General features: G+C 42.7%; 1 protein-coding gene across 3 annotated transcripts in view; it reads right to left on the bottom strand.

The window, feature by feature from the left end:
• Positions 1–3982: 3982 nt before the first annotated feature.
• Positions 3983–16913, bottom strand: part of SPTLC3 (serine palmitoyltransferase long chain base subunit 3) — a 138222-nt gene continuing 125291 nt past the window's right edge. For all 3 annotated transcript variants that reach the window (XM_067564674.1, XM_067564673.1, XM_067564671.1), the window contains 3 exons: positions 15223–15358; positions 7497–7626; positions 3983–4953 (listed from right to left, as the gene is read on the bottom strand). In XM_067564674.1, coding sequence (XP_067420775.1) covers positions 4840–4953; positions 7497–7626; positions 15223–15358 — 380 coding nt within the window. In that variant the 3' untranslated portion in view covers positions 3983–4839. The remainder of the gene's footprint in view (positions 4954–7496; positions 7627–15222; positions 15359–16913) is intronic.

Consider the following 16913-nt stretch of genomic DNA (forward strand, 5'->3'; position numbering starts at 1 on the left):
GTGCCCTCCAGCTGATGCAGACACCAGGCTCTGCAGGTGAAACAGTGAGGAGCCCTTCTCAACCTGGCAGTAAGGAAAACTTCTAGGCTGTGTGAAAGGGAACAGACAGGTCGGTGCTAATGGTGTCCCGCAGGGCCCCAGGTGAAAGGACTCGGTGCTAGCCTGTCTGAGGAGATGGTAACCCTGACAGAAACTGAAGGGGTGTGTCTGCAGGTCATGCTTCAGCACATCACATCCTGCAGGTGCCTGAAGGCTCTCAGGTTAAGCTGTAGAACGCTGCATTACCTGCATCATGGGGAGGTCCTTCTTTGACTCTCAGACCCTCTCTGCAGAAGTGGGCCCCTCTTGTGTGTGACACCGAGGCAGGGCAAGTCATGCCCATCTTCTGCGCTGTTTCCTTTGCCCCTCTCATGGCTGGGTTTTGTGCTGCAGTCAGCCTGCTGTAGCGTCCCCCAGCCCCCGCCCTCCTCAAAATACCCAACAAGACTGATCCTCCCTCAGACCACCGACCCCCCACCGCAACTTCCCATTCTATTCCTTCGAGTGTAGTGCGCCTCCTCTTGTTTACCTCAGGTCCCAAATGACCCTGAACAACTGCCGTTACTCACTTTCTCCCCACTGGGCTAGCAAGAGTCTGGTTTATGAACACAAACTGTATTTTCATGTACATGAGGGAAACACCTCCGTACTCTATTTGTACATGAAAATACAGTTTGTGCTTGCAAATACGCTCCTGCACAACCAAAATTTGAGATGTGGCATTTGGAATTGCGTCTGTATATTGTAGCCCCTTTAGAAAATGTGGGCCTTGATCCCTAGTTTCACTGGAAGAAAAATGAAAGTTAATGCATGAATAAAATCAGAACATGTTTTAAATAGTTTTTTTTTTTGCATTTTTGAGGAAGTTAGAAATTTGTTTGTTGCAGCAGACTTTAGATAAAAGAAAATAATATACCTCCATTAAATTAAAGAACACAATTTTTTTGCCCTGTCCCTATAGGCTAGCAATGTTTTGTGTGAAATGCTTTCACTAGAGGACAGATTGGAAAAAAAGAAAGTGATGGTATCCTATCTAAATGCTACCCATAACCTAAACTCCACCCAGAATATTGGATCTTCCTGGTAGTGAGCAGCTGTGAAATAGTTCAGTTAAAAAATCTTGTCGTTAGATTTCTGAGTTAAAATCCCATTGAAATAAATGTGGGCAGTTCACATCACATTTAGACCTATTGGGCCTGATTCTGCTCTCACATACACCAGTGCAGCTCTGTTGACTTCAGTGTAAGAGTTAGTCTTCCTCTACACTAGTGTGAGTGAGCAGCGAACCAGGCCCACTGTTTGTCTGAAAGCTCAAACCGCCCTGCATTGGTTCAAATTTTTAAGATTAGCACCCTAACTAGGAACTTTTCTTTTGAAAAACGATAGGTTAGAATGAACAGAAACTGATGGGGCCACCAGAAAGCATTGGCACAGCGTACTGGTGCCTGTGATGCCAGTTTCCTCCCCCTGGACTTTAAACTTGTAAGTTCTGAAGCTGCATGGGTGCTTTCTGATGGGTAAAGTGGACCAACTGCCCAGGAATAAAGAAATACATAGAAGTGGATGTAAACATTGTAGGAGGAAAAGCAAGCAAGCAAGACAGGAAAAGGTGAATAATAAAATATACGAAGCGGCATGAAGGAAGAGGAAAGGGCTTTGTTCAACAGCTTTGTCACATAGACCCACTTAGGTCTTACCAAAGCACCCATAGGGGAACCACCATTTTAGCTCACAGGGCTGTTGGAACTGGCTGACTTTACAAAGGGTTATTTAGCTTACTAATATGCAGATTTGTATTAGGATGTGTCACATGACATCATGAACAATCTTTATTGATTATCCAAAAAACTTAGGCAGATCTTGTATTAAAACCATAAAATAAATCAACTATAGATCTCTATTTATGCAGACAGAGAAATAAATCATCCACAAACGTACACTCCTTCTAATGGAACACATTTTATGAATCATTTACCAAAAATCTGTGATCATTACACTGGATGTGTTCATTTCCCAATAGATGATCCATCACATTGTGCTTTTTTAAAAACAAAGTGAAGTGACTTCATTACCAAGGGCTGTCCAAATTCTGATCTATCTTACACGGGTGTAAAGCTGGAACCACTCTACTAAAGTTACACTGGTAGAAAACTAGCGTGAGATAATTAGGACTCTATGAGGAAATTCTGGCCCCGTTGAAGTAAATGGGAATTTTGCTATTGGTAGCAATGGGGCTCAGATTTCACTCCAAGTGTTCAAAGTTGAGTATGCTTAGCTCATACTTTTTCTAATATGTAAGGAATGGAGGGAATCAAGGGAAATCATATAATATTATATATAAACTGACAACTCTGAAAAATAGAGGTCCTGTCTCCTTAATATGAGAGAGAGTGAGCAGAGGATAATTTTTGAGGGCAGAAGGAATTCTGCTTTAGACAGACAACATTCCCCAATAGGATTAAAAGTGATCAGTCTCTAGCTTAATGAAACTCAGGCCTCTCTGAGAGAAATATAGCATTGGTTGCATCAGCACGTATAATGCTGTTTTCTGAAGTATCGACTGTGACCATATACTCTAAGATTGAAGGTCAGAAGTCAGCTATGCCAATTTACACTAGCTGAAGAACTGGCCACAGATGTTCAGGAGTGGGGAGCAAAACTCAATATATCAACTCAATGCTTTTTCCTTCAGGAAAAGCACTCCAAGGCTGTAGAGCTTTCTGCTCCTTCCCCCATCATCACAGAGTAGTGTTAAGCATACACACCCTACATGTGAATTGCCTGGTAGCTTTATATTGCAAATAGGTGCCTTAACAAAGAAAAAAAAATCACTTCAAACGTAAAAAAACCAAGAACATTTTAAATACGTATGCAGTAAATTTACCCTGATGCACAAACATGGCTCCCTTGATCCTCTTTAGTGCTTTTCAAGTTCATCTGGTCAGAGTGAACATTCATATGACACTGTTTAGTTCCCCTTGTCCCCCAATATACATGTTCTAAGCTGACATCTGATATTATGGAATGTGTCGTAATCAATTCTTAAAATTATAGCACCATTGGATTTTTATTAACTCGCACAACAACAAAAAAATCCCCCTAACAAAACCCAGGACCTCATAACTGATCAGCCTTGTTTTATCCTCAAAGCTGCTTTAACAAGCAGGGAGTAATATACTGCAATTGCTATGCCACAGTTTAATTGTTCTGTTTCTAAACCTAATATTGCAGCTGTGAGTTAAGTTTACACCACAGCTTTCAAGAACATGAAAGTGTGGTACATCTGTGCAACAGAAAGCTAAACATCTCTTGATCTAATGTGTTTACAATGACATTTGATACTGTGGAATTGCTTGGAGTTTGTTAAAGCTACAGAACAATTTTTAACTGATATCATACAAAAAATATGGTCTGCAAAAATCTCCTCATAAACTGCTCAGCCTGAACAAGTTCATTGATATGAGACCAATAAAACTGTGGAGGATAATATTTTCTCAAGAATCTTTGTGGATCGTTTGATACAATGGAAATGGAATTCTGACCATATCTTCTCTCTCAGACTGTGGACCATATTCTCAACTCTTTCAATCAAGTATTTGAAAAATAAACACTATTTAAATAAAAACACCTGACTATTTCATAATAGCATAAAGAGAGAACACAATATGTTAACAAGTGATACTTAAATCAATTGGGGGAACTCAGTACATTCAGAAATCAGAGTCTTCAAGTTAACAGGTGGCAGAGCTGAGTAAGGTACCCTGGACGGACTTCATATTCTGTGTAACAAGCAGCTTAAGCATTATTTACTTGTTAGTGCATTTATTAAACTCATAAGTAGTTCGAGAACTTTGGAAATGGGCTCATAAATGTCAGCTGCAGTTTGTGAACGGCAAGTATGCAAGTGTTTTGATCAATGCTTTACAGGAAAGTTAAAGGGTTATTAAAATTGTTTACTACTGCTACATGAAAAGGGAACAAAGCTGTCGAATAACTTCAGTGGCAATAAACTGCTTAAGGCTGTAGATTGAATGCTGTAGCAGAAAAGAATTTCCACCTTTAACCAAAAGATTCAATTCACATACAACATACGAGTCCACACACTATGAAGCTTGCTGTGTGTTCTTTCTTCGCAATGAAATACAACCTTATGGTTGGTTGGTTTTGTTTGCAACATCAAGTGGCCAAGAGCAAGGGGGGAAAAAAATCAGATATTTTCCCCCTCCACAGGTTTCTGTCAGAAATATTTAATATGAGTAGGTTCCTGTATGAACATTTTCTCATGCTCTAATATGTCCTTCTAACACCTGTCGTCCTTTGAGAACTCACAACGTGGAAATTAGGTAAGAAGAACTTATCTGCCATTTCCTCGGTGGCAGTTCACATTGATGCATTGGATATTATCCAGTCTGACAGTTGAAATTCATGTAAGCTAACATACTACACTGGAATCCACTCAGGTTTTTACATTTATTATTTCAACCAGAATTAAGACCTACCCAAAGCCTCTTCATAAAAAGACCCCAAGGCTGCACAGTGGCAACTTGACCTTTGGGACAGTCTCTTTGCATCAAAAATACCTTTAAAAGCATATAACTCCATGGGGGTAGATCTGTAGCAATATTTCAGTCTCTTTCACATGGAAATTTAGTACAGTAAAATGCAACAACAGTGCCTCCCCTCAGTTCAATTAATTGAGAAACAAAAATTGCCCTTAGAAGGGAAGAAATGCATTTATATTTCTTAGGCTTTTTTTTTCCTTTTTGTAACATCATAATGTTCTCTTCACGGGTGGGAAACTTAATCTTCAAGTGAAAAGCTTGTTTCATCGTATAGTTCAGGACGAGATGACCTGGAATGCCGTGAATATTTCAGTTGTAGAAAATCGCCCAATTCATCAAGGGCATTCAGGACCTGCAATATCATTACACTCTATCAGTTATCTTAAAAGGATTTAAAGCTGTTCTCACTTCTGCTTTACATCTGAACAGCAAGTGTCACAAAAACATGTGGTTTTCGCAGTTTAAAACCAAAGAAAAAGGAATAAAGCCAAAGAGGTGAATTTTTGCTATCAGCTACAGTGTTGTATGTCAGTGAAATCAACTGAGCTGCACTGGAACAGAATTTGAGAACAGAATTTGGCCCTCTGGCAGGTTATGTTGTATTAGTCAATGGCAATATTTATTAGCCAACTGTTGGCAAATTGTGCCCATTTCTCAGACATGCAGGGGGAAAAATATTCCAACTAGAAATTCTCTTTTTTACATGAAAAAGGTACATATATATAACATAATGCAATATTGCTGCTTCTGTATTCATATTCCAAAGACCAGCTTCACCACTGTATAACTCTAGTGGTGAACCATGTCCAGAATGGTTATCTGGATTATTATGAATATGTTGAACAGGATTCTGTGTTTTATAGCACATTTTCTGCTTTTGCTTGTTTTAATATAACAGCTGGCCTGATCCTATAATGTGTGTGGTTGTGCATCTTTAACTCCCATTGGACTCAATGGGAATCAAGTGCATTCAGCATCTCCCTGGAGAAGATCAGAACCTTGCAGCTGCAAGCCCATGCCGAAGAGGAACCAATAGGTTGGTATCAACTAAAAATACAGCACCTGTCCTTCAACCCTGTTTCTGTTTACCCAGTGACATACTCAAGAACAGAAAAAAGGTTAGTTTGTTTTTTCTGGTTTAAAAATGTGGTAAAATGAGCTAAATAAAGAGGGACCTGCAAGGTAGCTAAAAAAATTCACCATTCTTGGAAACTTTCCCATATTATGTGTCGTCCTTCTTATGTATTCCAGCCAGTGGTTTAAGCCAATGGTTGATGTGGTTTGAAATGTCCCTGGCATAAGAGCTGTGTGTTTTTATCTTACACGGAATTTACAGCACATTCACACAGTGGTTATCCTTAAAAACTTTTCAGCTGCCTGAGGGAACTAAATAACACTAACCAGGACATTTCCCATTCCCCACATTAAGTATAGGGATGTTTAGATAGTGTTGTAAATACTGTGGCAATGATACCTCAGTGCAAAGGCAAAACTGGAACTTGTAAAAAATGACTGCAGGAGAGCATTCAGGGCCCCAATTTGCATACTGCTGTGATGTGAATTGCAAGATCAGTGCTTGAAAATTGTAACTTTAATGTGTTTATTGCTACTGTTTGAAGGAAAGAAAACCTAAGCGAAATAAAGAGCTGAAACCCTTAATCTTCAGGCTGATATCACTGCATATTACTGCAGTTTCATAATCAAAAGCTTATGCAACTCTGGAACTACACAGCAAAATAACAGCCTACTTAACTACACCTCTGTAATTGAGCATGGATATATATTTATGTTACCATTCAACTTTATCTTCATGTTAAGTATTCCATTGTTCCTTATTGTAGCTTTAAGATTAGCAGGAATTTCTTACTGCACATGTGTAAACCAGATTTTTCAATTTTGTTGCTAAAATGGTCTAAATTGGCCTGGAGACTAGTCTTGAGTATAGGGCTAAGCCTCAGTCCTCCAAATGTGTTTGGATCTATGGGGTCACATCAAGTCCCACAGAGGCTATGTGTGGGCACAGGGGCCTGCTGCATGGAGTCAGAAGCAGGATCAGGGCCCTTCTCACTTGAAAACATTGAGTGTATAAAATTCATTAGTTTCTGAGAGTTATGCTCAGGCAAACGGAGCCTTAAAATCAGTTGGAAATCAAAAAAGTCCCCCCATCCATCCTTGCTTAACTCAAAAATGGATGAACATATTTCATCTAAACTTCCTTCTGTCTCTTAGCAGGAAAAAGCTCCTTCGGACTGAGAGAAAGATGGAAAATTTCAATCTTAAAAATACTACCTTTTTTTAAAGAAAGTTATGAATGAACACATGGAAACAGAAGTTTATAATGGACATCTCAACGTAACTGTAACCGCCCTTCGGGAAGCAGGTAAAGATACAGGGGTGGAACTGATCATACGGCACCATTTAACCCTCTTGTTAGATAAAAACCATTCCAAATATCGGATTGAAATTTCCACATGTATCATACAAAACCCAAGATGGTGCCATATTTTGCTGCGGCAATTTAACTAACAGAAATATGGAATGAAAATAAGAGTATGGAAACCCTTACAATGCAATTATTTCCACATCATTTAGGGTTTCCTGCTCTAGCAGTTTTGCCCTAGTAGTTAACTTTAGTCTTGGTGTGCTCCTCATGTAGGTCTTTATTAGTTATGACAGATCTGGTCACTATTAGAAATAGTGGAATATAGTGCAGTTAACTGTCATATAGTATTTTAAATAAAATATGTAATCATAAAGGCTTTAAATATCAAGTGGCAAAGATCAAGAAAAACAAATACAAAATGAATTATTGAGATTCAAAGTAACAGACTTGTAGCTTCTCCCTGCCCCCCTAGCATCTGATGTTAATTTCACCAGGACATCTGCTATGCTTACCGTGTCTAACATCTCCCGTGTATGTGAAGCTGACACACAAAACCGAGCCCTTGATTCTCCAATAGGAGTAGCTGGAAATCCAACCACAACTACCCCGATATTTTTGTCTAACATGAGCCTTGAAAAAGCCCTGGAAGGAGGGAAATAAGAAACCAAAAGTGAGTTATTGCCAATAAACTGACCACAAAGAGAAAACACTCAAGTGTGAAAAACAATGGTTAAAAAATCTTGGCCCTACTGAAATCCATGGGAGTTTTGCTATCAACTCTCCACTGCCTTGCAGCTTGTATAGTCATTTTCATCTCTGCAAAGGCACTGTGGAATACAATCACTGATGTAAGTGAGCAGGGTATTCTATTAGGAGTAATTTACAATCAGTTCGCATAGGTGCACATGTTTATGTAACGTGTAAGACAGCAAGAATCAGACCCTATATCAGGCAAATATTTAGACCAATGGATAGTGATAAATAAAATTAATGCCATTTAGATCAAATTTAAAGCACCTTTTATTGAACAAGGCACTGAACATAAAGTAGAAGGATGCAGCATGAGACAGGGAATTGAGAGACCTGGGCTTAATTCCTGGCTCTGCAAAGACTCCCTGAATGGTTAGGTTATTTAATCTCTGTATCATTTCCCCACCTGTAAAATGGAGGGAACAGCTTACCTGCTTAGTGTCCCAAAGATGAAATTGTTCATGTTTGTGAATTAAGTAATGCAGAGGGACATAGATCGATTCATAACACTTAGCTGGGACTAATGGTCTTGAATATAACCTATTCTACCGATCTGTGCAAACTGGTAGAGAAGACTGTGGTCATGAATAAACTGATCCAAAGATAAAGCATGTATGAGCTAAGGAGACAGCTATAGAGGGACTCTGACAAACAGCTTCAACAGGGAGTTCCAGAAATGTGGCCCCAACACCGAGAAGTCTCTGTACCTTGACCAGTCCACAATGAACTTCAGGATGGCAAGTGGAGACATCTTGGTTGACCTTAAATGCCTCAAGTGGGAAACAAGATGTTTCTGCAACTATGCATGTCTCCTATTTCCCCCAGCATCTAGCCTAATTATTTGGGATGTGTCCTGGGCTGAAGATTTTCTGTAGCTCATGATTATAAGATCCACTTTCTGCCTGTCAGATAGTCCTTGCAAGAGGGTTTGATAAATAATTAAACTTCAGACCAAAGGGATCCTGGTGTAACTGGGAGATAGGGGAGTTCACTATTTCCACAGATCCTGAAATGCTGATGTAAGCTTGATCATAGAAGGACACGAGTTCTCAGTGCAAAAGCTGTCCTGTGTTCACATCAGCAGGAGTAAGCAATTATCATGGTGGGCTTACTGTTACCAGGCCCAATGGTATCTATGGACCTGTATCTATGGTATCTAAGAAACTAGGGTAGATGCCCTCCTGAGAGTTACTTCTGCAAAGACTCCAACTCCTTACACTCTGGGCCTTAATTGATAAGCTAATAGGTTTCTTCCAATTTCACTTACATAAGACAATAAACAGATATCATCAGATACTGTAAAATGGTGAAATGTACATCACTCTAAGACACATCATGTATTAGATGGAGAACAATGAAATACAATGAAAATAATTAGACAATGCACAGCTTTTAAATTATTATAAATTTTGGAAAACATAATCGAAAGAAGAGGAGGTTACTTACCTGTAACTGGAGGTTCTTTGAGATGTGTGGTCCCTATCTGTATTCCACTGAGGGTTATGTGAATGCGCCATGCGCCCAGAGCCGGAGCTTTTCAAAGTAGTAGTGTCAATAGGTCCACACGTGCCCTTGTACAGCCTCATGGTTTCACCCAAGGTGATAAAGGGCAGGGTGGATCGACTGCATCTTTGGTTCCTTCTTCACTGCAGATCAACCATATCTGCAGCAGAGGGGAATGGGCCTGGAATGCAGGTAGGGACCACGCATCTCAAAGAACCTCCAGTTACAGGTAAATAACCTCCTCTTCTTCTTCTTCGAGTGATGGTCCCTATTGTATTCCACTGAGAGAGATTAACAAGCAGTACCTCAATTAGGAGGAAGGTCTGAGGAAGATGATGGAAAGGTGGAACTGAGGACCACTGTGCCAGACAAAGCGTCTATTGCAGAATCATGCACTAGAGCATAATGGGAAGAAAAGGTGTGTACCGAACTCCTCGTGGCTGCCTTATACATGTCCGCAAAGGGCATGTTGTGGAATGCTGCTGCAGTTGATGATTGTGCTCTTGTGGAATGGTCCCACATCCCACCTGGTCTGGGCTGTCCTGACAATTGATAGCAAGAGTGTAATGCACCCTGAGACCCACTTCAAGATTCTCTGGGTAGAGAAGGCCTGCCCTTTAATTCTCTCTGCTATGGCAACAAATAGCCTGGACTTCTGCAATGGCTTTGTCCTTTGTTGGTCAGGGCCCTACATACATCAAGGGAGTGAAGCCATTGTTCCTCATGTGATGCATACAGTTTGGAAAAGAAGGTGGGTGGCTGTATGGGTTGGTGGAGGCAGAAGCGGGAAACAGCTTTTGGTAGAAATTTGTGATGCAGGCACAGTGCAACTTAGACCTTATGGAAAGGGGGGGTTTGTCATCATGGCCCCCAGTTCACCAACCCTCCTTGCAGAGGTAACAGCAACCAGGAAGGCGACCCCCCCAGGAAAGAAGATAAAGGGAACAGGAGGCCAGATGTTCAAAGGGAGAGTTCATTAATGATGTAACAACTAAGTTAAAGTCCCACTGGGAAGTGATAGGCTGAATGGGCGGGTATTTACATGCAAGGCCCTTCCAGAATTGGACAGTCAAAGGATGGGTAAAAGCCAAATGCCCCTCCACCGGAGGGTGAAAAATGCTATTAGCTGTTGTATGCACCCTGATGGAGCTGAGAACGAGCCTCAAGGCCTTCAGATAGAGGAAATAGTCTAAGAACTTCAAGCTGCCCACAGCCTCAAGACCTTTCTGTTGGGCCCAGGAAGAGAAACATGCCCATTTGGCTTGGTAGGATTGTCTTGTGGAGTCCTTCCTGCTACTGGAGAGGACATCTGATACTGCTGATGAACATTCCTGTGCTAGCGGAGGCGTCCATCCAAAAAGCAAGCTGTCAGGTGAAGTGTCTGTGGATTGGGGTGCCTGAGTCTGCTGTTGTGAGCAGTTCCAGAAACATTAGGATTGGAAGTGGAGGATGCTTCGTTATGCAGAGAAGAAGAGGAAACCAGTGCAGAATGGAGTGATCAGGATGACTGATGCCCTTTTCCGTCAGAGTTTGTGAAGGATTCATGGCAAGAGTTGTAGGGGAGAGAAGGCTTAGTTGACCCAGTCCGACCAGTGGACGACCAGGATGTCGCCCTGTGAATGAGCAGTATTGAATGACTTTGGTGATGGTATGAGATGATCAGGGTTCCCCAGTGAACAAAAATGTCCATGATTACCATGTCGTACAACTCCCATTCATGGTCAGCTGCGAAGTTCCTGCTGAGAGCATCAACAATGATGTTCTGGGTTCCTGGCAGGTAGGCTGCTGACAAAATGATATGATGTGCAATACATTGTTTTCAGAGATATACTGCTTCTGCTCACAGCATTGGGGACCTTTTGCCCCCTTGCTTGTTCATGTAGTAAACCGTAGTGCTGTTGTCCGACATGATGAGAACATGATGAGAACGGATAACTGGTAAAAATGCATGGCATGCTTTGAATATTGTCCAAAGTTCCAGGATTTGATGGGCATTCTGGTTTCCTGAGTGGTTCAAGTGCCTTGTGTCATGAGATCTCCCATGTGGGCACATCAGCTGTCGAGTGATGTGTCCGTTATGATTGTCATGCTTGGTGAGAATGGAAGGAATGGCATTCCAGAACAGATTTGGAGTGGGTTTGTCCACCATCGAAGGGAAGAGATGACTTTTGGTGGAATGGTCAGAATGGTGCCATGGGATGGTGCATGGGGGAGTAAAATCTCTGTGGCCATAGTTGTAGACAGCAGAAGTGCAAGCAAGTGAAGGCCATGACTTATGTGTATGCTGCTATGTGACCAAGGAGAGAAAGGCAAGTTCTGGCTGAGACCGAGGGACTGGAAGTCACTAAGATGATCAGGTCCAGTAATCTCTGGAACTTGTCTTTTGGCAGATAAGTGCGTGTGGAGACTGCATCAATACATGCTTCTATGAGTTCTAGGAACTATGTAGGGTGCAAAGTTGATTTTTTTGATGTTGATACTCACTCTTAGGAAGGAGAGGAGTAGGAGCTGGCATGTTAATTCTTGAGCTTTCTTTCTGGACTGCGCTGACAACAGCTGGTCATCTAGGTAAGGGAAGATAAAGATTCCTTATAGTTGGAGGTGAGCTGCTACCACGGAGAAAACCTTTGTGAAGACTTGTGGGGCAGTGGTAAGTCTGAACAGGAGAACTCTGTATTGGAAGTGTCAAGGACCCACTATGAAACTCAAGAACTGTCTGTGGGTTGTATGGATGTCAATATGGAAAGTAGATGTCTTGCACATTGAGAGCCATAAACCACATGCCTTTTTCTAGCGAGGGAATGATGGCTGCAAGTGTGACTATGCAAAACTGTGGCTTGCGAATGGAATGGTTGAGGCATTGGAGATCCAAGACTGGTCTCCAGCCCCTCTTCTTTTTGGGTACCAGGAAATAGTTGGAACAGAACCCTGTGCCCTGAAAGGATGCAGTGACTGGCTGCACTGCTCCTTTCTGTAGGAGGGAGTCCACATCTAGGGTAAGAATACTGTCATGAGAGTGCTCCTTAGGAAAGGATCCTGGTGGGTATGTGGAGGAGGTAGTGTCATAAACTCAATGGTATAGCTGCGTCAACTGATATCCGGGACCCACTTGTCCATTGTTATCACACTCCATGCTGATAGAAAGAATTTGAGATGGCCCCTGAAGGGGGGGGCTGGTAAGAGCGTTGGGCTGCAAAGTGGTTGGCAGCTCTCTAGTTGCACTCAGAAATATCTCTTATGCGAAGTTTGAGTGTGTTGTGCAGAGGACTACACCATTGGATAAGACGGATGGGAAATGTGGATCTTTGGGTATTTCTGTGGAGGCTCATTGGTGATAGACTGGGGGAGTTCTGTAGTGTTGTGTAGGCGGCCAGTTGTAAAATTTTCACTTTGGCGCAGGAGTATATGTCTAAGGGTCACAAGGTGGCGCTAGAGTCTTTCAGTGAGTTTCAGTGAGCGCAAGGAATTATTCGTCTTTTGATTGAGGACCTGTTATTCATCAAAAGGGAAGCTTCAACTGTGTTCTTTACCTCTCTCGGGCAACCTGAGGAATGTAACCAGGATTCCCTCCTCATGATGATTCCAGTCACCAATATGCGTGAGGACATGTCCACTGAATCAACTGCAGCCTGAAGTATGGACCTAGAGATCAGCTTGCCTTCCTCTGAAATAACTTGGAATCAGGCATGATCCTGCTGAGGTAGCTTATCTGCAAAATCTGTCATCTGTCCCTAGTTTAAAAAGTCATATTTGGCCATCAGTGCCAGGTAGTTCGAGAGCCGGATCTGGAGGCCGGCTGAGGAGAAGACCTTTCAACCCATAAGAGTGGAGTGTGGAGGCTGTTGTTTAGCCTGTTCCACAGCAGCCTGAATCACCAGGGAATTGAGTGGAGGGTGTGAGAACAGAAACTCAGACACCTTGTGGGGGACATAGTATCTCTTTTTTGCACCTTTCAGGATGGGGGTGCATGTGGCTGGGGTATGCCACGTGGCGCATGCTGGTTGGAGAATGGCATAGTTGATTGGTAGGGCCACGTTGGCCAGTACCGATGCATGCACAATGTCTAGTGGCTGATGCTGACTCTCGTGCTCCTCTTCCAATGGGATCTGAAAAGCATTAGTTATCCTCCATAGCAGTTCCTGAAACTGACAATAGTCATCTGGGGAAGAGGAGGGCATCAACAACTCAGCTGCATCTGGGGATGAGGGAAACCTCTCTGGATCTGTCGGTACCATTGGAGCTGGGCTGACTGGCATATCGCCTAGCCCCAATTCTGAATGTCTACTTGACAAAGGATGGGGGTATGAAACAGGGGAGTCCTCCCGTGTTGAATGAGGCAGTTCCAAAGTTGAATATTGAGGCCATGAGTTCCAATATGGCCAACCTAGTTGATCCTGCTTCTGCTGCAGCAGTGCCCAAGGAGCTGGGTACCAGTGGCTCCTGGGCTGAAGTAAGGGAGGGTATTGCCACAGTGCCATCAGAACCCTCTGTAGTCATGTCTTTGGAATGGAAGTGTAACATCCAAATCCTCAGACTGAGAGGAACCGGACTCCTGCACATTTGCCAGTGCCAATGGAGTTGACAGAATGGGCTGTGTTGTAGGAACACAACCAGAAGGTGACATATCTGACATGAAGGATGGGGCCTTTTTAGCAAGTGAGTGTACCGGAATATGTGGGGAACTCATACTTTCCAGGATGAACAGTACTTCTGAATCTGCCCAGAGTCAATGGCGCCCGGTCTTTGGACAGAACTGGGGCTGGTAAGAGGACTTGTGTTGGGACCAATGGTTCATGGGATGCTGGTGGGGCTGATGCAGGAGGGGTACGCAGGTCTGGAAGTGGGACCAGCAGATCCAGCAAGTGATGTGGCTTCTTGTTGCTCTTGTGGGCCTTGGAATGCGGTGCTCTTCTGTGGCCAGAACTTGTGGACAGTGTGGTGTCTTTTTTGGATCTGGACAAAGACTACTGCCATGCTTATGCACATGCTTCTGTGACTCAAGGCCAGGCCCCAGCATGGGGTACATAGTGCTGGTACCAGCAGAGCCAGACTGAGGCTCCGCTGTAGGAAGTGCACTCTTGGACTGTTCAGGCCGATGTATGGGGGGTTTCCCCAGCCAGGATCCAACTGCAGTCCATAGTGACCTCCATGAGGTGCTTCTTAAGAGAGAGGGCTCGGCCTTCCTGTGTATGGGCAGGGAAGGAGAGGCAGATACTGCATCTGGTCCCGGCATGGGCTTCCCCTAAGCAGTACCGACAGCGTTGGTGCTCAACGCGGATCGAAAACCAACAATAGGAAGAAGCGCAGACTTTGAATCCCAGTGTCTTCGGCATTATCCAGTACCCATAACTGAGTGCTCAGGTGGGGGCAGGTTGGCGGGAAATGGCTGAAGCTGTGTCCCAAAGTCCTTAATTCTACAAAACGTCTAGAAACAGAAAAATTGTTACAAAACCAGTAAAATCCTGACTGTGCACGAGAATAAAAACAGTTTTTCTGGAAAGTTTGGAAAGTGCATCGCCAAGGACAAGAGGACAGTGGAAGCTCCAACTTGGAAAGGCAGAGGAGAGAAGGAACTGAAGACCCGGTCAACCCGCCCCACCCTTTATCACCTCAAGCAAAACCACGAGGCAGTACAAGAGTGCCTGCACAGACCAATGGACATTACTATTATGAAATGCTCCGGCTCCGGACGCATGGCTCATGCACATAACCCTCCAAGGAATGCAACAGGGAACATCACTTGAAGAAGAAAGAAGAGATATGATTTTTTTTTAAATTCTGTGCAGTCATTTATTGTATGGAGAAGCTGGCTCAAAATTAAGGCCAGATTTCAATTTAAAGCTACTTAGGGCAAGTTCACTGAAAGGAAGAAATTTCTCCCATGCAACATCTACAAGTAGGCAGATTTAATAGTTTAAAACATGCCCTCCCTCTATATAATTTTAATGTAGTTTGTTTGCCTAGGAGGCACATTTCAGTACTTACCCTAATTTAGCAGGCATATAAAGGAGCAAAGGGACAACAGGGGAATCATCATTTCCATAAACAATGAAACCCATTTCGTGCAGTCTCTTCCTGAAGTATCTTGTGTTTTCGCTTAGCTGGCGCACTCTCTGAAGCCCTGAAATGGGACAGTCGTGAAATCAGTCAGTGCACAGATCCCAGTGGGGCTTCTCTCCAGAAAAATGAAACCAAAACAGCGACATCAGTTGCAGAAATGCTTGGCTAGCCTTAAGATCTTTATGTAGCAATTTGATCCATGAGAAAAATATTTAGTGAGTCAACTGTACAGGCTACATAAATACAGATGCATATACCGTACCTGTGTAACAATAGTGTAACTCCATTGACTTCTGCTGAATTACAGCTGACCTACAGTGACATGAAGTGAGACTCAAGCCTATTGTATTTATCCTATCTCTCTCTGTGTCTCTGGACATAGCTTAGGGAACAGTTGCCTTTATAATGCATTTTTTTAATAAGGACATGCTGGATGAAATGTACTCATGGGTAGCAGTGGTGGTTTGGTATGATTGTGTATAAATCCATCCAGCTCTATTATCATTCTTCCCTGACTAACAACGTCCTGCTATATTCTTGTGCTGGAAAGATATGCAAATTCCATTCAAAATAGGTGCAGAGATTTTTTCTATCATAACCTATTTTCACAGGCTCTCATTCTAGGAAACCTGTTTCCACATGTCCCTTGTCTGAATCGCACTCCAAACTCATAGGCAAGGCTCAGGTTCTCATGGGTTTGCATCTGTACTCACGGGCTGACCAAAAACAGAAGCAGAACTAGTAGCCATGGAAGAACCAAAGCCAAGTTTATCTTACTGCATTTGAGCACTGTCCCTTCAGGGATGCATCCAAGGGCGGAGGCTGCCCGCTTCCTACCCCTATATTACCCTCCCTTACTGGTCCACAGCTAGTGAAACATTTCCAGCTAACACAGACAAAGAACAAGTCAAGAGAGGATAGAAAATCAGCTTTATTTTTTTTCAACTTTAAAAAATAATATTGTGTCCACCATTCTTTTTTAAACAATGCTGAAATAACCATTTTTTCCAAACATGCATTTTAAGTTCTTCCTCCCACCCACCCACCCACCAATTAGGTGTATATATTTATAAGACTGGCCAAGTAAAAATGTTTTGCAAGAGAAAGTAAAGAAATAGGGAAGGGGAAACCGTTTTATTTAAACCCTTTAATATCTTTACTTTGGAAAAAGGTGAATGAGTACCCTACAAATACAGTTCCACATGCACTATAAACAAAAAGGTTAAAGAAATACCTGATATGAAACTACCTGCAAAAGAGTTTATCATGAAAGCATTACATAAAGTCCCCGTCAGTGGTTAATGGTTCACAGGAACACAGGAACTGACAGATTGGATCAGACCCAAGGTCCATCTAATCTAGTGTCCTGTGTCTGATAGTGGCCAGCATCATATGCGTTAGAGGAAGTTGTGAGAACCCTGAAGTAGGTGGATATGGGGTAATCAGCCTGGTCTCTGATAGTTAGAGATTGGCTTCAGCCATTATGAACAAGCTTTAATATCCCTTGTACAGTCCCATACACTGCTACAGACTGGGGACCGACTGGCTAGGCAGCATTTAGGCAGAAATAGACCTGGGGGTTACAGTGGACAAGAAGCTGGATAGTGTGCCCTTTT

The sequence above is a fragment of the Emydura macquarii genome, unplaced genomic scaffold (genome assembly GCF_026122565.2).
Source record: "Emydura macquarii macquarii isolate MOO-44397 ecotype Brisbane River unplaced genomic scaffold, CSIRO-AGI_Emac_v2 contig_2676, whole genome shotgun sequence".
Classification (NCBI taxonomy): Eukaryota; Metazoa; Chordata; order Testudines; family Chelidae; genus Emydura; species Emydura macquarii.